The sequence below is a fragment of the Aquarana catesbeiana genome, linkage group LG12, assembly GCF_042186555.1.
Source record: "Aquarana catesbeiana isolate 2022-GZ linkage group LG12, ASM4218655v1, whole genome shotgun sequence".
Classification (NCBI taxonomy): Eukaryota; Metazoa; Chordata; class Amphibia; order Anura; family Ranidae; genus Aquarana; species Aquarana catesbeiana.
This window is the reverse complement of record NC_133335.1, coordinates 131,068,206-131,090,240: the sequence shown is the minus strand read 5'-3', so window position 1 is coordinate 131,090,240 and position 22,035 is coordinate 131,068,206. Positions and strand designations below refer to the sequence as shown.

The window sequence follows — 22,035 nt, the reverse complement described above, 5'->3', positions numbered from 1 at the left end:
CATTTGCCTGAACTGAATTCCAGGGTATTATCAGAGCATCCGATGCAAGTACTAGAGGATCCTTAGCCCTGGCCACCAACAGAGGTAACATTGTTGAACCCGGAGGCCAGGGTATTCAGTTTGCAAGTCCCCCATCTCTGACACATCAGGTTAAAGATGTCAGGGTGATGGGCCTATTCCCCTGAGCCAAAGTGGTGACAACTGATGTAACCCGCCTTCCAATTGTCTACTCCTGGGATATGGACAGCAGAGATCACTGGACAGATTTTTCCATTTGTGATATGATCAGGCCTTCTTCCTTCAAGGCTGTAAGACTGGTGCTCCCTTGGTGATTTGATGTAGATTACAGACAATGGTGCTGTCTGTCTGCACACTAATTGAGTATCCCGAAGAATGGAAGTCCACTATTGAAGAGCAAATTTTATTTTAACCCAGTGTTCCAGAGGTGTTAAGGGGGAGCTTGACTCTTGTGTTCTTTGAACTGTGAGGGATTGAAACACTCTTCAGCTTGAGTGGTTGGCATCTGTTAACGTTCCAGTTGTATGGTAGAAATGACCCCCCCCCCCCCCCGTGGCGTGGTGATGCTGTATTTAAGGCAGGCAGTGAGGGGGGTGATATATTGCCTCTTTACGGTTTGTGAAATAGCTCTAAAAAGCGTTCTGAGCATGGATCGCTTTTCAAAAAAGCATCAGTCCTTGATGCCATTTTGAACAAGCCCAAAAAAAAAAAAAAAAAAAAAAAAAAAAAAAAAAAAAAGCAGTTCTGATCGTACAGGATCAGGGGAAAGATTAAAAGTAATGTACATACATACACAAATATATAGAAAACACATACGGACTTTAAAAAAATGTCAGTACTACCTGCACTCTGCCAGGCACTGCACTGTAGAGGGAGGCATACAGCACAGCACACACTCAGGACAGCTCCCTTTACTTTCACTGTCTGACCGAGCTTTTGTGCCAATGTACAGTTCAGCTGAGGAGCAGGAATTCTGTCTCATCTGAATGCCTCTCTCTACCAGGATGCCATGGCAAGCTTGACGACCCCAGAGGCCACCCCAGTTGAGAAAGGCCAATCTAGATAACCACTGTAAGGGCTGGGTTTGCATAGAGTGGTTGAGAAAGGGAGTAGATTCGTTCCATGCCAAATAGAGTTGTTGAAGAGGACTTGAGCGAAACTGGACGAATGGTACAGCCTCGATGACCAGACCTCCCATGTAGAATCTCAAGGCCTGAGTGTGAGATTGGAGAAACAGTTTGTTTGTGGGAAGAAAGACGTTTGCATGGGCATGTCGTAATGAGAGCAACGCTAAACTGGTGACCTGTAGGGGCCTTTTAAAGTATTGCCTAAAATATAGGGTACTGAAATTTGTCACTATTTCACAAGCACACAAATTTAAGGTTTGAGATGTTGGGTATCTATTTACTTGGCGCAACCTCAACTTTTATATTTTACCTAAAAAAATTGGGTAATTTATTGCGCTAGTGCGTCCTAAAATTTATTTTGGTGTACTTCCATTGAAATTTTTCATTTCCCAGAGCTTTGCGGCAATATGGTGTGACATAAAAAATTGGAACTACCACCAATTTATTCTCTAGGGTGTCTGCTTTATGAAAATATATAAATGTTTTGAGGGTTTATGCAATCTTCCTTCCCCTCAGAAGCCACACTGCCAAGGGTGGTATACGTTGCCTTGAAACAGAAGGTCCTGCCAAAAAGGCGCAATAAGGATTACCTTTGCTCCTGTTACCTGCAGTTTCTGAATCACCCAAGACGAAAAGGTGGGAATGCATATAGCAGTTCCCCCACACAGGGTTGAGCTAGTGCATCTGTGCCTGTGGGTCCCCTTGAATGGAGAAATAATGCCTCACCTTTGCATTGGATCTGTTGGCAAAGATTGATTTCTGGGGCTCCCCATCTCTCGCAAATCTGTGCTACTGGACTCAGACACCATTCCGTCTGCACTATTTCCATGCAGGCTTAAGCTGTCGACTGATTCAGCTGTCCTTTCAGGTGAACTGCCATTATGGAGACAAGGTTTGCCCCACAAGTTCTCCTGCAACTTTCCTAAGCTTTTCTGACCTTGTGGTGCCTTGTTTGTTTAAATAAGCTACCATGGTGATATTGTCTGAAAGTATTTGAACTTCCTTTCCTTTTATCGTTTCTTGAAAAGCTAGAAAAGCTTCTGTCATGGCTGCCAGCTCCCTCAGATGTGAGGCACTTTCCGACATCACTGAGTTGGGCTATGTAATTTTCTGAGTGAGCTCCCCATCCCCAGGAACTGGCAGCTGTAGTGATTATGACTGGATCCCCATTTCCATTTGCGCTTTGCTCCAGAACTTGTAGTTTTAGCCATCACCCGAGAGATTACTTCAACTCCTATGGAATGGGTATTCTCAAGTCAACGAACTCTGCAGCCCATCCCACTATGCAAGAGCATAACTTTCAATGATCTTTGAATGTAGCTGTGCCCATTGGACCCCCTGGTATTGCCATCATCATGCGCCCCAACAGCTTCATGGCATCCCTTATTGTGCATTCTGTTGCACTCAAGAGCTGAATCGCATTTTGATGCAAATTCTGCACTTTTTTCTGAGGTCAGATATATCTTGGCGTTCAACGTGTCTATTATGTAGCCCAAGTAAGGAGTCTTGTTTATACGAATAAGCTGAGATTTTTCCCAATCATCTAGCCCAACTCCTGCAAGAAAGATATCTTATCTGCTGCGTTTTTTTAAGGCTGTTTCTGAATTCACGAAAATCAATAAATCGTTCCAGATAGGGGATGATGTTCATTTCTCTCAACCTTAAGGCTTCAAAGCTGCCACCAATACCTTTGTGGTATGGGTTTGGGGTGAGGGGGAGGGCAAGATAGGACAAAAGGAAGGGCGTTGAACTGGAAATACAGAGTCTTTCCTGGCACCTAGAGTGGAAACCTTAGAAGTTTTCTCAAGGTCTCCCTTATCGGGATATGCAAATATGCATCTTTCACAGAGACCATAAACACCCCCGGGGACAACAAATCCCTCACCGTGTAAATTGATTGCATCCTGAGTTTTTTTTGGAATTTCACTGATTTGTTTATGGTTTTCAAATTCAGAATCATTCTGTACTTCCCCAAGGGCTTCTTCCTGAGGGAAAAATTTGAGTACAAACCCCCCTTCCTTTTCCTCCTCAGTCAGAAGCCACAATATTCCTTGTTGCAACATTTCTTCCAACATAGATAAATGTGCTTCTGCTTTTGTTGTATCTTGGGGGAGAGGTATGGGGAGGCCCGAAAAATTTTATTCTGTATCCATACAATATAATATCAAGTATGAAGGGGTTCATTGCGACTTCCGGCCATTGCGGGATGAATGCCCCCAATCTTCCCCCCACACTGCACATCAAGTCACTAAGTTTTCTTCTAGTCCTTGGGATTAAAAAGGATGCCCCTTTTTCCTTCCCTTTTCTGAAAGACCAGCTTTTCTTCTGGTTCTGCTGCATGGTTTCTTTATTCTGGCGCTGCCTGTTGGAACCAAAAAAACTTCCTTCCAGTCTGCTTGCTTGGCATGGGAAAGCCTTTTTTTTCTTGTCGACAGAACTCTCTAACACTGATGTCAACTCTGTGCCAAACAGCAGGTTTCCTTCAAACGGGAGCCTACAAAGCATGGCCTTTAAGATCAGGTCCCCCCTGCGAGGACTTCAGACTGAATTTAATGGCTTCTGTATAAGCATCAGCAATGAAAGCGAAGGTTTTCTCCAAAACAGGCAACAGTTGAAGAATTTTCTCTGCTGGGGTGCCCTGTTCTATATGTGAACGAAGCTAACCCAACCAGATGTCCAAGATATGGGCTACGCATGTAGTTGCTGTGGTCAGTTTAACGTTCACAGCACTAGCCTCCCAGGCACATTTCAAAAAATATTCTGCTATAGGATCTTTTAGAGAACCCCCGTCTTCAGAAAAAGTCTAACTTAGGACACGTTTCCCAGAGCAATGCATCCTCTTCTTTGAAGAGAAATCTCAGTTTCAAGTTATTTGGAATGAACCCTTTCCTTTCAGGTTCTTTCTATTCCCTCTGAATGGTGTCCAGTAGAGTAGAATGGACCGGGAAGGTGCGTAAGCGTTTTTTCTGTAACCCTGCGTAATAGTTGATTACGCAGTGATAAATCCTGTTGCTCTTCCACAAGTTTAAGTATATGCTAGATTACTTTCAGAAGATTATCCGTCTCATCTGAAGGGAAACAGAAATCTTTGTGATTTAGGAGCTTTATCATCAATTTCCCCTTCTTCTGACATGCTGGAAGAATCTTCCTCCGAGACCCTTGTTCCTCTAACGCAGGGGTCTCAAACTGGTGGCCCTCCAGCTGTTTCAAAACTACAAGTCCCATGAGGCATTGCAAAGCTGACAGTTACAAGCATGACTCCCACAGGCAGAGGCATGATGGGACTGGTAGTTTTGCAACAGCTGGAGGGCCACCAGTTTGAGACCCCTGCTCTAACGGCTTCTGCGCGAGGCAGTGGCTGAGGGGGCAGTAGTTCCATAGGTGACAGGAAGACTTTCATTGTGTACAGACTCCTGCAGCTGGTTTCTGAAAGACGGAGATGTGCAGGTCATCTCCTCTTTCATGGACTGCATGAAATCCCTACAGGAGTTGTAAAGTCTAAACATTTTTTTTTAACTTAACCCCTTCCCGCGGAGCGTACTGTGATGTGCGTACTCAGGGGTTAAACCGGGATGATGCCCGCAGCTGCAGGCATCATCCTGGTACTGTTTTTTCGGCTTTCCAGGTATAACAACCGATGCAGCTAAAAGCCGCTCGGCTGTTATACCGGAGGAGCGGGAGGGGATGTCCCCCCCCCCCCCTCCCTCCACTCTTACCGGGCCTCCCGGATCCACCGGGAGGCCCGATCACCAATCTGCCGCCTCCAGCGGCTAGTGGCAGTCTAGAACGAAGCCGTAAGCGGCTTCGTTCCAGCCTCCTAATAGTAAACACGGAAGCGACGTCATGAAGTCACTTCCCATTTACTCGGCTGCCAATGGCGCCGGTTTTAAAAAAAATATACAGTATTCAGAATCGCCGAAAATGGCGATCTGAATACTTTGAAGTGCAAAGGAGGGATCGGGGGTCTAAAAGACCCCCAATCCCTCCATAAAGAGTACCTGTCACCACCTATTACTGTCACAAGGGATGTTTACATTCCTTGTGACAGCAATAAAAGTGATCAAAAAAATGTTTTTTTTTTAAACACAATTTATAAATATATATGTCAAAAATAGGCTTAGTCATGAAAGGGTTAATGCATTCCTTACATTAAGGTAAAAAAATGTTTAGGTGTCAGCACAGCACAGCCCCTCAGCCCTCCCTTACTTATTACCTAAGATCCCTTTCGATCCAGCGCCGTGCACGTCGGCAGATCGTTTCTCCCCTCACTTCTGGGTCTCGTTGGCTTTGCTGGGGCACGGGGAGCCATTGGCTCCCAGGGCTGTCAATCAAAGCAAGTGATGACAGAGCGGAGATGAGTTCCGCTGTCTGTGTCAATGGACACAGCAGAAGGACTTGGGTGCGAGCAGGCACGAGTGCCCCCATGGCAAGCAGCTTCTCATGGGGGCACTGAAAAGAGAGGAGGGGCCAGGGGCGCCGACGGGGGACCCGAAAAGTGGAGGTACCTGGCCACTCTGTGTAATTCCAACAGAGTAAGTATAGACATGTTTGTACCTTTACAAACTCTTTAGGCACCTTTCACACTTGTGCGACTTGTCCTGCGACTTGGGACTGCAAAGTTGCATGACAAGTCGTTCCCCACGATTTCCAATTATAACCATTTATATCGTGCAGGCTTCAAAGTAGCCCCTGTACTACTTTGGTCCGGCTTTCATGCGACTTCAGGTCCATAGACCTCAAGTTTACAGAGGCATTCCCTGAAATCGTAGCAAAACCGCACAACTTTTAAGTCGCAGCAGTGTGAAAGGGGCCTTAAGAAGCGTTAACCAGTTTCTACGCCCCCCCCCCGACTCCATAAGCCAGATAACTTTTTACATAAAGCACACTTCTTTTTGACCTCTGAGGACGCCCCTTTCTCCCTCCCCTTTTCCTGGGCCCCATCCTGAACATAGGGAAAAAAAAAAACAGCCCCCCAACATCCTATTTCAGCAAAAAAGCTTAACAGAGAGAAGGAAAATATGCCCAAACCACACCATATGGAGAGGGTATGCACCACAAGCCATGTGCATTATCTTTTGTAAAACATTTATTAAATAAAATGATAAAGGAAATTACTCACAAGCAGTAAAAAATCATGTGCCATAAACCTTGGACATCAACTTGCAACAAGTGGTATAGATGATGAACAAAACCTTCCAAAGGTGTTTCCGAGGAATATATACACTGCCCGCTTACGCGTTTCGAAGGGCTCATCCCTTCTTCATCAGAGCTCAGCAGACTTTTATTTAATAAATGTTTTACAAAAGATAATGCACATGGCTGGTGCGCCCTTTTCTCTTTTTATGTCTTTGTTTGCTAGGAATCCCCATCCTTGAGGGCAGCAAGGCCAGTGTGTTCCTTCTATATTGGGTCGACCACTTGTGCGCAGGAGTCATTTTCTGTTTTTATATGCACCACAAGCCAGAGACCCACCAGACACTACACACGCGCCCCTGAGCCCTACCATAGGCCCTACCTTGGTGCTGGCATCCCCTAGCTTTGACAGATGTGGCTCCTGCATAGCTGTCCTCACACACCTACTTGAGAGCCGACCCGCCTTGTGTGAATATTAAGCAGATGGGGCCCCGCCCACTGCCCCCAGTGGCCCACTTGCATGTGGATCAAATCAGCTGCAGCAAGAGAGGAGTCCATGCCTCAATAGTTTTATATGCCCAAAACACGAAGAAGAGGTGCTCTCCTGTTACGAGCTGGGAGTTTTAAGGTGCCAGTAACCAAAACTCATAACATTCATTAAAATTCATATGTTTTATTCAATTAGTTAAAAAGGATTAGTCAAAAACAAAAAGGTATATACAAAAACTTTAAGCAAAAGAAAAAGAAAATCATTGTTTAATATTGCTGGATCAATTCCTTTCGGATCTTACAAACAGAATGAGTGGTCAATGGTGAATGCAGAGTGATAATCCCGACATGTTTCGCCAATTAGGCTTCTTCAGGGCATATTCATTATCACACCTAAATAGATATATTAACCACCTCCAGCCCGCACTATAGGCAAAAGAAGGCTACAGCACGGGCCTTAATTGCCGGGAGGGCGCCCATGTACGCCCTCCCGAGAATGTGGGGCGCTCTGATCAGCGAGTCAATGGGACTCAGCTGATCACAGATCGGAGTAAGTGGCCAATCCCAGCCTCTTACCACGTGGTCAGCCAATGACAGCTGATCACGTGGTGTAAACAGAAGATCGTAACCAGCTTCTTTTTTTTTTTTTCCCCTCATGCTGACAGCGTTAGGAGAAAAAAATGCAGATTAGTGGCTTCTGTCAAGAGGGACATCGGTCCCGATCACGGAGAGCCAATGCTTCTATGCAGTGCCACCTGCCCACCCATCAGTGCCGCCCACCAGAGCCGCCCACCGGTACCCATCAGTGCCGCCCACTGGTACCCATCAGTGCCGCCCACCAGTACCCATCAGTGCCGCCCACCAGTACCCATCAGTGCCGCCTCATCAGAGCACATAAAGGAGAAAATTTACCAGTTTTCAAAACCTCTCAGTGCCCACCAGTGCCGCCTCATCAGCGCACATCACTGAAAGAGAAAATTTACTGGTTTTCAAAATTTTATAACAAACTATAAAAGTTTTGTTTTTTTTTCAAAGTTTTTGGTCTTTCTTAGGTTTTTTTTTTTTAGCAAAACAAAAAAAAACAAAAAAAAAAAAAAAAACAGCAGTAATTAAATACCACCAAAAGCTCTATTTGAGTGAAAAAAATGGTAAAAATTTTATTTGGGTATATAGTGTTGCATGACCGCGCAATTGCGACAGTGCGACAGTGCTGAAAGCTGAAAACTGACATGGGCAGGAAGGGGGTTAATTGCCCAGTAAGCGGTTAAAATATAGCCATCAGTGTACCCGAACATTTAGTATTGTAAGGTTTAGAAACACTCCAAAAGAGGTAATTATTAATAGTAAACCAGACAATAATTCTTTTAAGAATTGGTAAGGGGCATCTTACCAATTTGTCATATTTGTGCATGTAGTCATCCAAAAAAGATTGTGTTAACGCCAGGGTTCACAGATCCAGATGCAAAGTTTAATCAAAAAGGGGGGAAACATACCAAATGTGGGGTGAGGCACTAATATGCTGGCCGCAGGAGGAACAGATCAGATCAATAGCAACAGGAAAATATGCATGTAAGATTCCCCATCAATCAGAATAGATCAAAACAAACCTATATAAAAGTACAAGTACCTGTAAAACAACGTCGGCCATACAACAATTAATCCTCTTTCCCAATATGGCTAACGTTGTTCTACAGGTACTTGTCTTTTGTGCCATATACTTCTGTTTGCATCTATCCCAATCCCCTATATTTGTGCAACAACTCAAATGTTTACTTGACTGATCCCTTATTATCATCATTTTCTGTTGTGGGTCGGTGGCCTTCGCCCTCCTTCCCGCTATAGGTGTTGTTGTTGATCTATTCTGATTGATGGGGAATCCTACATGCATATTTCCAGTTGCTATTGACCTGATCTGCTCCTCCTCCTGCCAATATATTAGTGCCTCACCCTACGATGTTTGGCGAGTCGTCCCCCCAACCCCCCCCCCCTTTTTTTTTATTGAACTTTAGATGTGGATCTGTGAACCTTGGTGTTAACAAAAAAAATTTTTTTTGATGACTACATGCACAAAATATGACAAGATTAATATCCCCTGAACAAGCCTAATAATTGGTGAAACATGTCGGGATTATCACTCCATATTCACCATTGATTACTGATCATGTTTGTAAGATCCCAAAGGAATTGATCCAGCAATTTTAAATGACGATTTTATTTTTCTTAAAAGTTTATTTGTATATGACTTTTGTTTTTGACTAATCCTTTTTAACCAATTGAGTAAAACATGAATTTTAATGGATGTTAAAAGTTTTGGTTACTGGCACCTTAAAAACTTGCTGTTCCCCCTGAAATTACATCATCCATGTGCGACAAGAATTGACGTCACAAGGTCATGAGTATGCCAGAGACAGCCGCAGTGTTCTCCCTGCCCCAGGACCCACCATTATGAAGAGCACTCCTGTGTTCCAGCCTGCAACAGGTATGCAAAAGACATGTCTTCAGTTCTCAGGGAGTAACCCCGAACACCAGGCAGCAATCCCCTTCTTCCCTGAGCAGATTGCTTGGGACAGCTTGCTGAGAGATCCCTCAGCAACCAATCACAGTAAAACAATAGAACCCACAACAGACTCTCATGAAGCTGAGTAGAGGTCATACCCCAAAAGCCCCTGCCTTGTAAAAAAATGGTGTCCCTACTCGGGAAGTTCCTGCATACTGCATGCTGGTCTGATCGCACAAAAAGCAAGCTGGGGATGTGTCCTAACTGACCGGAGGAAACACATGAAAGTTAGGGAGCATGTCGGGGCTTTTAACGAAAAAGTGGATCATGTGTTTCCTGGTGGGAGGCGCCCCCCTGTCTCTCATGTAAGCTGTCCTGGAAGATGACCTGGGGATGGGGAAACGGGAGGAAGAGTAGCTGCTAGGTAGAGCATCTTTTTCGATTTTGCCAGTGCCCAAAGGGAAATGTTTGGGCTGTGGAGATCCATGTACTACTACACAAAGTCTAGTTTGCACTGCATCACTGTGTCTAGAGTGAAAAGCAGCTTTTAAGAGATCATAGGTTGTGTTTCAAAATTTGCAGAAGTTAACAAATCCTCTGCAGCTTCCGTTATAACATCTGAGTCCCCCTCACTTTCCTCCATTTCATCCTTAAACAGGTTGGGAGGCGCAATCTCTGAAACATGGCTGGTGGGGGAAAGGAGGAAGTATAGTGCTATTAGCACCCAGAAACCAAAGTTTCTAGAAGACTTGAAAGTTTTCCAAAGCATTCAAACATAGTTGCAGGAAAATCTGCTTTTGTCTCATAGACCACAATGTGTGTGCTTAAGAGGCAGCAAGAGTCAGCTGCAGTGGTGTTATAATAAGACATTGCTCTGCGACAAGGGAACAGCTATCACCCTGAACAGCGTTTTGAGTTTCTTGTAGGCCACTGGCAGAGTGCATGTCATCTGTCCCTTCTGTCCCATCTCCCTTGGGTCTGTGATCTGCCATTGTTAAGTGAGGAGATCCCTGGTAGGGTACTCACAGAAAGGATGCTGGTGGAATGGGTTGTGCATGTCTCTGTAGCATAAGGCATCAGGAAGTGCAGGAAAAACATTGAATGCATGTTTTCTGCCGATATGGTGGGTGGAAGTGTATCAAGCAAGGAGGCGTGTTGCAACTAAGTCGCAAAGTGAGACAAAGTGCAGATGAGAAAAGACCGCCAAATTTAAAATGATGTGAAAAGACTTATGGCGTTGAAGGCATTACAGGCAAGTATTTCAGGGAAAAAAGAAACAAAGGAACCACGCTCTTATATCATAAATCACCATAGTCAATAAACAAATAAATCTTCATTTAAATTATAAAAATACATAAGAATTGTGAAGTCCACGTATAGATCCCAAACGTGAATAAACGTCCTCAGTGAGTATAGGGAGGTTTCCTATCCACCCGCATGCAGACACACAATGCACTCACCAGACCTAATTGACACCTATTACAGGGAGTCAAATAGTGCATATGGGAATATCTAAGATGTCAAACAATACAGGAATGAATCCAAAGCGCTGATGTCATCCATTCAGTGTATATATATATATATATATATATATATATATATATATATATATATATATATATATATATATATATATATATATATTGTGTATATTTATAAGCTCCAGTGTTGCCATCCCTCTCTATATGGCAACAATGGAGCTTTGAATACGCATTTTATATATATATATATATATATATATATATATATATATATATATATATATATATACACACACACACACACACATATGCATATACACAAACACACACTGAATGGATGACAGCAGCGGTTTGGATTCATTCCTGTAAACTCATGTATGACATCTTGGCTTTTCCCATATGTGTAATTTGACTCCCTGTAATAGGGGTCAATTAAGTCTGGTGAGTGCATTGTGTGTCTGCATGCAGGTGGAGAGGAACCTTTCCTATATTCACTGAGGACGTTTATTCACATGTGGGATCTATACATGGACTTCACAATTTTTATTTATTTTTTATAATATTTTTATTCATACACTATGGTGATTTATGATATGTAATTTATGATATAAGAGCGGTTCCTTTGTTTCTTTTTTACGTTATAGGTGTTTTTTACACTTTACAACAAGCAGGTATTTATTGTGGTTTGTTTGTTTTTTGGTTACTGGTTTGCACGGGTTTGGAACTTATATTTTCTTTCAAGTATTTCTGGGAGTAACTCAAAACAAATTACTTCCCATTCCTGTGCTTAAGCATCTGCTTGTGTGCTAAGCACTGTGGATTGTGTAAAGCCAGGAATGACCCAAATTAAAGGGAAACCATGCCTTGCCTATGGTACTGTGCCTGTTAGGGATTCAGGTCCAGGCTTTCCCTATCACAGTGGGCAAAAATCCCAAAGTGGCAACATTAAAAGATGAGTGCCTAACGTAGGATCCAGTGCTTGAAGCATCCGGTCCCACACAGTTAACACGGAGGATTACTAATCCACAAACTACTAGCTAGCCCAGGGCAAAAAGTAGTAGTCTTACATACATGGTTACATAGTTGGTAAGGTTGTATAAAGACACTGGTGCATCCAGTTTAACGTGTGTGTTGATGCCACCGCCATTTTGTAAAGAACCCTTTACGCAGTTTAGGACTGAACCGTTTCTCGTCTAATTTCATTGTGCGATACTAACACTAGCAAAATACTAGATTTTCTCTAATTATGTGGAGATATAGAAGGGTGCAAGCAGGGGTGGCCCAAGCAAACTTATTTGCCAGTATCCAATCACTTGAAGGTAGCCTGCATATAATTCATACTCTATGAATATAAGCCACATGTCCTGTACGATTAAGATATATAGATTGGTATTAAGAAAAAAAAGATAGTGATCATTAAAGCAAATCTTTACCCTCCTGAGCCACTATCATCCCATCCCTAGCTACCCACCCATTCCCTCAGAACAACAAAATTGTTTTTTTTTTTTTTTTTTTTTTTTATTGCATTCATTTTGCAATCATCCTTTTTTCATGCATCCCAGGAGGCAATGGGGTATTCTATGGCCCAAGTCAGTTTCCTTAAAGATATGCTGAATCATCAGGGGGCTGGCTGTAAGAACCCAGAAGAGACAGCCTGTTCCCTGATGCTGTCACAGAGAAAGACGGCCTCAAGTGCAGAAGCCATGCATTCAATTCCTACAAGAGACCACTGGATCACTGGGCATTAGTGTATTTGGGGATTACTCTCCAAAAAATAAGGGAAGGAATTAAGTTTCTATTTAAGTAACATGAGCTGTCTGATTTCTTGCAAAGAATTACAAATGTGCTTAAATACAAAGTTGATGAATGGCTACTTACTCAAGTCAGCTATAATAGGTTCTGTTTTGACAGGCTGAGAAGGGGCAGGGCTGCTGTTTTTGACAGTTTCTGTGCCAACTGCTGCTATACTTTCTTTTCTTGGAGCTTTGAGGGCAGGTGGCTCTTCCAGTATAATGCCACTCTGCCGCTGTCTTCTGCGCTTTTTGCTCCATAACTCATGGCAGTCCTGCCAGTGGGGTAGGCTATGAGAAAGAATAATTATTAAAGTAAAAAGTCTGGTTCATAAAGTTAAACAATACCAAGTTAAAGCTTATTCGGAGATCTGCAATATCAGGATGTCATTTCCATTAGCATTTTAAAAATAAATAAAAGCAACTCTACCCAAAACTGATTTAGTAAAACCTTGGATTGGGAGCATAATTCCAGAAACGCACTTTCATCCAAAGCACTCATATATCAAAGCAAATTTTCCCATAAGAAATAATGAAAACGCAGATGATTCAATCCACAACCATTTATTTTTAAGTCCTTCAGTCTATAGTCCATATAAAAAGATTATAGCAATGTGACTTCAGGGTAACTTCAGGGAATGCCTGGGTAATCCTCCAATAATGTCAGATCCAAATCACATCCAACTTAAGGCTCATGCACACTGCAGCTCAAAAAAACAAAAAAAAACACAAAAAACAAATAAAAGAAAGAAAAAAAGCTGCTTTTACAGGCATTTGAGCTTTAACTTTGGCTTGAAGAAGCTTGTGCTTTTTTGTGCACTTTATTGAGCTTCTTTGAGCACAAGCGTTTTTTTTTTCGCAAACCCTCAAAGTCTATAGGCACAAGTTGGATAGAAGTCGGCATGAAGTAGTTGCAGTAGCTTTATATTTGTATTCCATATTGAAACCACTAATACGTAATATCCAAAATAATTTCTAGTGCCATAGGCTGCTTTTATGAAATTAGAAACTTGAAAAACGGACTGCTTCACCCCCTATTAGTCCAAGAAATGTTTGTGTTGTCATACTTTGAATGATAAACTACTTAGTCTTGCAACACTGTACGCTAATTATTTTATATCATTTTTTGAGATAAAGTTTTCTTTTGGTGAGATTTAATCCCCAATGGGTTTTTTTTGGTTACTTTTCTTTTACTATTAGCTAAACTTTGTAAACAATCTTTCTTCAAAAATGTGGATGAAAATGCATTTTATTGCATTGTATGTTATTTAGTCTGTGAAAGAGTCAGGCTCTGTTCACACTATGGCGTTCTGGATCGCAGGCGGAATCGTCGCAATTCTGCTCGCAATTCCAAATCGCTGCAAATCACGGGACGCCCTTGCGGTCCCTGTTACTTTGAATTGCACTGAAATCATGGTGTAATTTTGCTGTAATTGTCGCCTGGCGAATCGCGGTACGCCTGTCGCCCAAAAGAAGTTTGCGGCGATTCAAAATCTTTTTTCTTATTTATTGATCAATCCTAATGTACTATCTCAATTCCTGCAATCCTGATGCCTATCCCAATTCTTGAGGCCCTAAAATACCAGAACAGTGCAAATGTCACAACTTATTTTTAAAAAATTAGGAAATTAACTAACCACTTTAATACCGGGCCTACTCTGGCACTCCTCTCCAACACGTAAAAATCATAATTTTTTTGCTAGAAAATTACTCAGAACCCCCAAACATTATATATTTTTTTAGCAGACACCCTAGGAAATAAAATGGTGGTCATTGCAACTTTTTATCTCGCACAGTATTTGTGCAACAATTTTTTAAACGCTTTTTTTTTGGAAAAAAAAAAAAAACAGTTTCATGATTTAAAAAACAACAACACAGTAAAGTTAGCACAATTTTTTTGTATAAAGTGAAAGATGTTACGCTGAGTAAATAGATACCCAACATGTCAGGCTTTAAAATTGCACACACTCGTGGAATGACGCCAAACTTCAGTACTGAAAAATCTCCATAGGCGACGCTTTCAATTTTTTTTTTACAGGTTACATGTTTAGAGTTACAGAGGAAGTCTAGAGCTAGAATTGTTGCTCGCGCTCTAACGCACACGGCGATACCTCACATGTGTAGTTTGAACGGCGTTTATATATGTGGGTGGGACTAATGTTTGCGTTCTCTTCTGAGCGCGAGCTACCGGGGACAGAGGCGTTTTAAAAATTTTTTATTTTACAACATTTTTTTTTTTTATCACTTTTATTCCTATTACAAGGAATGTAAACATCCCTTGTAATAGGAAATATTTGTGACAGGTCTTCTTTATGGAGAGATGTGGGGTCAATAAGACCCCACATCTCTCCTCCAGGCTGGAAAGCATGAGATCGAGAAAAAAAAATTACCAAACTCATGCTGACAGCCGTGATCATGGCTTTGTTTACTTCCGGGAACCCGAGCGTGACGTCATAATATCGCGCCCGTCTATTCACTATTCCAATCGCACACGTTCCTGGTAAAATGGCACATAAATATTGGGTGCTGCAGTGATTACCAGTTGGGCTCTGGAAGTATCAGACAAACTTACATCTTCGCCAGCACACCATGGATCAGCAAGAAGTTGTCCAAGAAGGTTTTTAATGAAAAGAAGTTACATCACAAAAGAGGTGCAACGTTTCGGGGCTGCGCAGGACCCCTTCGTCAGGCATGTGATAGGGTTCATAGTGTCAAACACAATATAAATATATATATATATATATATATATATATATATATATATATACACACACACACAGTGGTCACCAATCAAAAAAAACATGTGCAGAATGAAAATTAGTACACTCCCCCTCCCTCTGATGTCAGAATGACATCAGAATCCCCCCATAAAGTATTAAAAACTGTTGTGTATAAAAGTAACATAAATGGTTAAGGGTACTAGCATTTAAAAATCGTGGAGTGCGGATCGCCTCTCCAGCAAATGCCTAATGGTACCAGATCAGCTGTATACGCCGAATGCGCCCGCTCAGGGCATAATGTTTTCTAGGACCCAGCGACTGCTTGTCAGCTGGAAGCCCTAGGCACCTGTCATGTAGCGCCACGTGTGCCGCGCATGTGCCCACCTCCGTGGCAACAGATCTACGGGAAGGACGCCTGACAGCTGGGCCGCCGTCTTCACAGAAACCAGTGATGTGTGGCCGGCGCCATGTTGGGTATCCAAGGAGGGGTGTGTGCGTGTAGGAGAGCAAGGAAATGAAGAGCGATAGAGCGAAGGAGAAGTGAAAAAAAGGGGGTGGAGAAAACAGTGATGCAAAGGGGAAAGAGAAAGAGAAAAAAAAAATATGAAAGGAGGAATAACAGGAGAAGGAAAACAAAAGGGGAGAATAGAGATTAGGCAAAGCAGGAGAAACAGGAGAACAAAAACGGAGGATAGAAAAACACATGTAACAGCAGAAGGAAAAAAAGAAAAAGGAAAAAAGGTGAAATTAAGTGAAAAAATGTCAAAGGGGAAAAGTATGTGTGAATCAAAAGAGAAAGGGGAGGGGGGGGGCATTCGGGGGGGGGGTTTGAAGAGGAGGAAGGGAGGAAAGAGGGGAAGGGGTAGGGGAAGGGGTGTGGGAAAGAAGCGAAACGGGAAGAAAGACAAAGATTGAAGAGAAAAAAAAAAATTCAAGAGAGAAAAGGAAAAAAGGAAAAAAAGTAAAAAACGGAAAAAAAGGAGAAAAGAATGATAACAAGGATGAAAAAAGGAAACAAACCCTAAACTGAAAAAAAATAAATAAATAAATAAAAATAATAGAAATGGTATCATGGGAAAAAGGATTAAAGTGCAAAAAACTTTTTGAGAATACCATGTACATCACAGCGGGAGCCCAGGGGTTGCATAAGGCAAACCATCTAATGAAAAAGGAAGAGCAACACATGGCGTTAAACATAAAGAACTATTAATACAAATATATGGTTCCAATTAATGCGCCCTCTAATATCGCGCCCGGGCCTCCGACGGTTAGAGATGACCGGTGACCATTTGGTCACAGGAAATCTCTATCGTCGTCATCCGGCGCCGGATGATTCTTTCTCCGGGTCCCCGAGAGCCCGGAGAAGCACCGGATGGCGGCGGGAAGGGATGTCCCCTCCCATCACCTGTAAGAACGATCAAGAGGCGGAACTGCTGCTACGATCGTTTTTATGATGCACAGAATCGCCGGCTGAAAACAAGGATATCTGAATGATGCCTGTAGCTGCTGTCATCATTCAGATATTCCCACTAAAAGTTCAGGACGTCATATGACGCCCTTTGGGCGGGAAGTGGTTAAATAATTTTTTTTTTTTTTTGCTTTTTCTTCCACAGAGTTGTAATTTTGACAAGTTATTTCTCACACACTCAGGATAGGCACACTTACAAATACATCCCAAAATACATTCTGCTACACTCATTTTACTTGAGTCCCTGAAGTGCCAGGACCCCAGGCTTTTATAAGCAGTTGCTGGAGACCAGGCAAGAGAGTCTTCAAATATAGCTTCTTCTGGATGCTACAGACCTTCCTTGGTGTTGTCATTATGGAGTCCTCGTTGCCTACCGAGATCATGGTCCCACAGTAACTGAAGTAATTTTTATAGGCTTATTTGCTAGGAAGTAGGTAGCATTTTGCTTGTTCTAGGTATATCTGTCAGTCTCTTATTGTATTCCTATAATTGTGTATGTAAAGCCTTTTTTGTATAGGAAAAGCACATTTATACACTGCAAAGGTCTGAGCTTCCTTGCTTATACCGCAAATTAACCTTACTAGATAGACCGAAGCAAAACAAACACACAACATAGGCACACTTAGACTTACACCACAAAACAAATTGTGCTAATCCTCCCAAGTATGGCAATACCACATGTGAGACTTTTTCCACAGCCTAGTCATATAGAGAGGCCCAAAATCCAAGGAGTATCTTCAGGCTTTCCAGGTGCATACATTTCCTTTCTCATTTCTTGACTGCCTATATTTTTGGAGGGCCTGGAGCATCAGGATGGTGGAAACACCAACAAAAAGACTACTTTTTGGAAAATAAACCCAAAAATAGGATTTTTGACTTACCGTAAAATCTATTTCTCTGAGTTCATAGACAAAGCGCTTCCTTATTCAGAACCATAGGGTTATATTGCCTCCTACAGGAGTAGGACACTAGGCAGAAAAAAGACTTGGCTACGCCCATGGGCAGTCCTAGGTGATATACACCCCCCCTCTCTGCTATAGGCCTTCAATTTTGTCACAAGCAGTGTCAGAAGCATTAAAAACTCCATAGAGGGGTGCTGTGTCTGTCAATGAACTCAGAGAAACAGATTTTAAAGTAAAACAAAAATCCTATTTTCTCATTCGTTCATTGACAGACACAGCGCTTCCTTATTGAGAACCATGGGGATGTCCCAAAGCAGTGCCGAACATTAGAGGTGGGGCAGCCAACAAAAAAACAGGACAACCAGACAATCTGGAGCTCAACGAGAATAACTGGAGCCCAACCTGAACAGCAAGAAACCCCCTTCATGAGGGAAAAACCTTCTAGACCGCAGCCTGCAGAACCTTGCGGCCAAAAGAGGCATCCGCAGATGCCAGCACATCCACTTTGTAAATTTTTATGAAAGTGCGCATCGACGACCAGGTGGCCGCCTTGCACACTTGCGTCACTGAAGCCTGATGACAGAAGGCCCAGGAGGCACTCAGCGCCCAAGTAAAGTGCTCCTTCACCTGGAAGGGAGGAACCCGACCGTCGACAGAATAGGCCCGAGTCACCGTCTGTCTGACCCATCTAGAAACTGTCACTGAGGAAGCAGACAGCCCCTTCTTTGACCCATCCGCGATCACAAAAAGACTCAGTGGCCACCAAATACACCCTGATCGCCCGAACCACATCCAAGGTGTGTAAGGCAAATTCCCTCGGATGTTGCGACCTGGGACATAGGAAAGGCAACACAATGTTTTCTTTTAAATGGAAATCAGAAACAACTTTTGGAAGGAACGAAGAACAAGGACGAAGAACCACCCTGTCCTTATGAATCACCAGGTAGGGCGTGCGACAGGATAGTGCCGCCAATACTGACACCCTGCGAGCAGAGGTGATAGCCACCAAGAAGGCCACCTTCTGTGACAGAGCGAGCAGGGGAATTTTTTGAATATCTTCAAACGGAGGCTTCTGTAGAACCAAAAGCACCAGATTCTAGTCCCACGGTGGCAAGGGAGATCGCACCAGTGGAACCACATGTCGCACCCCCTGAATGAAGGTACACACCAGGGAATGCGAAGCCAGTGGGTGTTGAAAGAAAACCACCAAAGCCAACACCTGGCCCTTGATGGTACTCAAGGCCAAATTCTTTTCAAAGCCCCTCTGAAGAAAAGTCAAAATCTGAGCCACCAAAAAGGAACGTGGGTGAAACCCCACTGACTCACACCATGAAATGTAGGCTTTCCACGTCCGATGAAATACCTTCCTGAAAGTAGACTTCCTTTGAGTAGTGTTGGAATCACTGACGCAGGTAAACCTCTATCCGTCAACACCTGGCTTTCAATAGCCAAGCTGTTAAAGCCAGCGACAGTAAAGCAGGGTGGAAGACTGGATCTTGGGATAGCAGATCCTCCCTGAGAAGTAGCCGCCAGGGGGCGTCTGTGACCAGACGCACCAGGTCGGCGTACCAGGACCGACGAGGCCAGTCTGGGGCCAGTAGAATGACCGGAATTCATTCGGCCTCAATCCTGCGCAACAGCCGAGGCAGAAGCTTGAGAGGAGGAAAGGCGTAGAGCAGACGATACTGGCCCCACGGAGCTACCAGAGCGTCTGAGGCGTCCGCCAGAGGGTCTCGAGACCTGGCCACAAACCTCTGCTCCTTCCTGTTGACCAGGAATGCCATCAGATCTACCTCTGGAGAGCCCCAACGCAAACATATCTGTTAAAATACCTCCTGATGAAGGGACCGCTCCCCTTGGTCCAACACTTGTCGACTGAGGTAATATGCCTGCCAGTTGTCCACCCCCGGAATGTGGATGGCGGAGAATGCCTGCTACTTCCAGGCCCACTAACAGACTCCTTGTTCCTCCCTGGTGGTTGACATAGGCCACCGTCGTGGCATTGTCCGACTGGATCCGTATCGGGAGCCCCTGAAGTCGATCCATCCAATGATCCAGAGTCTGATCGTCTGGAGTTACAAGATGTTGATAGGTACCCTGGATTTCTCCAGGGTCCAGCGACCATGAGCCGAGCTCAGGACTCCTCCCCACCCGGACAGACCGGCATCGGTGGTGACCACCATCCAGTACAGAGGGAGAAAGGATTTCCCCTGCCGAAGAACCGGGGAGCGAAGCCATCACATCAGGGACCCTTGGCTCAGCCAAATCTGACTGTCCAGAGACCCTGGACATTAGTCCCATTTTAACAATCGATAACAAACGATCAACTTTTGCAGGGGTCTCATATGGAACTGAGCAGAGCAGAATCCAGAGCCAAACAAAGATAAACTAATTTCTGAACTGGAATCAGCGCTGATTTTTGGCAATTTATCAGCCACCCAAAATCAGTCAGAGTCTAAATAGCGATCTCCACATCGCCCCTCAGGGTCCCTGAGGACTCTGCTTGCAGCAGAAGGTTGTCCAGGTAGCCAAGGACAGCAATTCACTGCTGGCGCAGCAGCGCCAGAACCGGGGCCAACACCTTGAAGACCCGAGGAGCGGAGGTGAGACCTAAGGGTAACGCTGCAAACTGATAATTCTCCTCTCCCACAGGAACCGCTGGTGTTGTGCAAATATCGGAATATGCAGGTAGGCATCCTTGATGTCAATGGAGGCAAGAAAGTCCCCCTGATGAAGAGATGCCACCACGGAGTGAATGGACTCAATTCTGAACTTCAGCACCAAGCGGTTCAGGGCCTTGAAGTCCAGAATTGGACGTATCGCACCCTCTTTTTTGGGGATCGTAAACAAGTTTGAATAAAAACCCTGGAAACGTTCCATTCCGACACTGGAATCAGGACAATTACCCCTTGAAGCAACAGGCCTTGCACCGTGCCCCTGAGGGCTAACAAGCAGTCCGGAGACAGACGCAGATTGGACGAAAAAATCTGCTTGGGGGACAAGACTGGAATTCGATCTTGTAACCAAACAGAATCACTTAGTGGACCCACATGTCGTTTATCAGAGAGGTCTACCAGCCTGGAAACCAACGAAGACGTCCCCCCACCCGGACTGCGGGTGAGGGCGCCCCTTCATGCCGAAGGAGCCTTATCTGGGGGTCTGAAGAATCCAGCTCTTGGTTTGCCAGACCAGGGTCGCTTGGAACCTTCCGAGGGGGGTTTGAAAGACTTTGAGCCTTTATCAGTGGACCTGAAGGACGAACTTTGTGTGCCTAGAAGGAAGCACCACGCTTGCAACGTGGCTACTTCCTCGTTTGACTGTGGAAGAAAAGTACTCTTTCCCCCCTGCGACACTCTTAATGATATCATCCAGAGTGGCCCCAAACAAACGATCGCCTTAAAAAGGCTGATCAGCTTGGGTTTTTTTTTTTTTTTTAAAGGCCTGATCCACAGTGCAACACTTCAGCCACAATACCCGCCGAAGTACTACAGCTGAAAAAGACAGCTTCGAAAGCAAGGGAGCTGCGTCCAAATAGGCATTGCATACAACCTGCATCACCTGGACCATCTGGTCCGCCAATTCAGTGAAGGCAGGAGGAAACTGATCACCCTCCAGGTCACGGCGCAACAGCTTCTCCCACTCTGTCAGTGATTAAGACACCAGGGCAATGGCCAGGACTGGCCGAAGCACCGAACCCGCAATAGTGAACATAGTGAGGCTCAGAGACTCTGCATTCCTGTCACTTGGATCTTTAAAAGCCGGAGAGTCTTTAACCAGAATCATGGTGGCTTTGTTCAATTGAGAGACTGGAGGATCCACCACAGGTGGAGTCGTCCACTTCTTGAGAAGACTCTCCACAAAAGGATAACGCACACAAAGCACTTTGGGACCGCAAAGGGACGTTTTGGACGCTCCCATTCCTTATAAACAAACTTGTCAAAAAAGGAGGGATAAGGGAACACTTTGGCGTGCGAGATGGCTTGCGAGTGCCAAAAGGGACCAGCACTTCCACCACAGCTGCATCCTCCATTTTTAAAGTTTCCCACACAGATGCAATCCGTGCGTCCACCAGCGCCAATCAGATTTGGGATCTGACAAGACAGATGAAGCAGGGGAAGGCGGGGGACGCTGCTTGCTAGTCCGCCGCTCAAGAGCCACCTCCACCCGGGACACAAAGGACTCCAGGGCTGCTAACAGTTCATCAACGGATGGCTGGGACCCAGAAGGACCTGCAGGTTCTGATAGGGGGTCAGGTGGGGAAACATGCTCCTGAGACGCCATAGGGGAAGAGACCCCCCCACACCAAAAGCGACCACTTCAAAAAGGGACACCCCCACACCAGTAGCGGTACCGCAACACCAGGACACCCCACAGCCTGCAGCAGAGAGAGGAAGGGACCCCACGAGACTC

General features: G+C 44.3%; 1 protein-coding gene across 7 annotated transcripts in view; it reads right to left on the bottom strand.

Moving 5' to 3' along the window:
• CDK12 (cyclin dependent kinase 12) overlaps positions 1–22,035 on the bottom strand; it is a 480,052-nt gene that overhangs the window by 249,197 nt on the left and 208,820 nt on the right. For all 7 annotated transcript variants that reach the window (XM_073608346.1, XM_073608342.1, XM_073608343.1 and 4 more), the window contains one exon: positions 12,624–12,826. In XM_073608346.1, the coding sequence (XP_073464447.1) occupies positions 12,624–12,826 (203 nt within the window). The remainder of the gene's footprint in view (positions 1–12,623; positions 12,827–22,035) is intronic.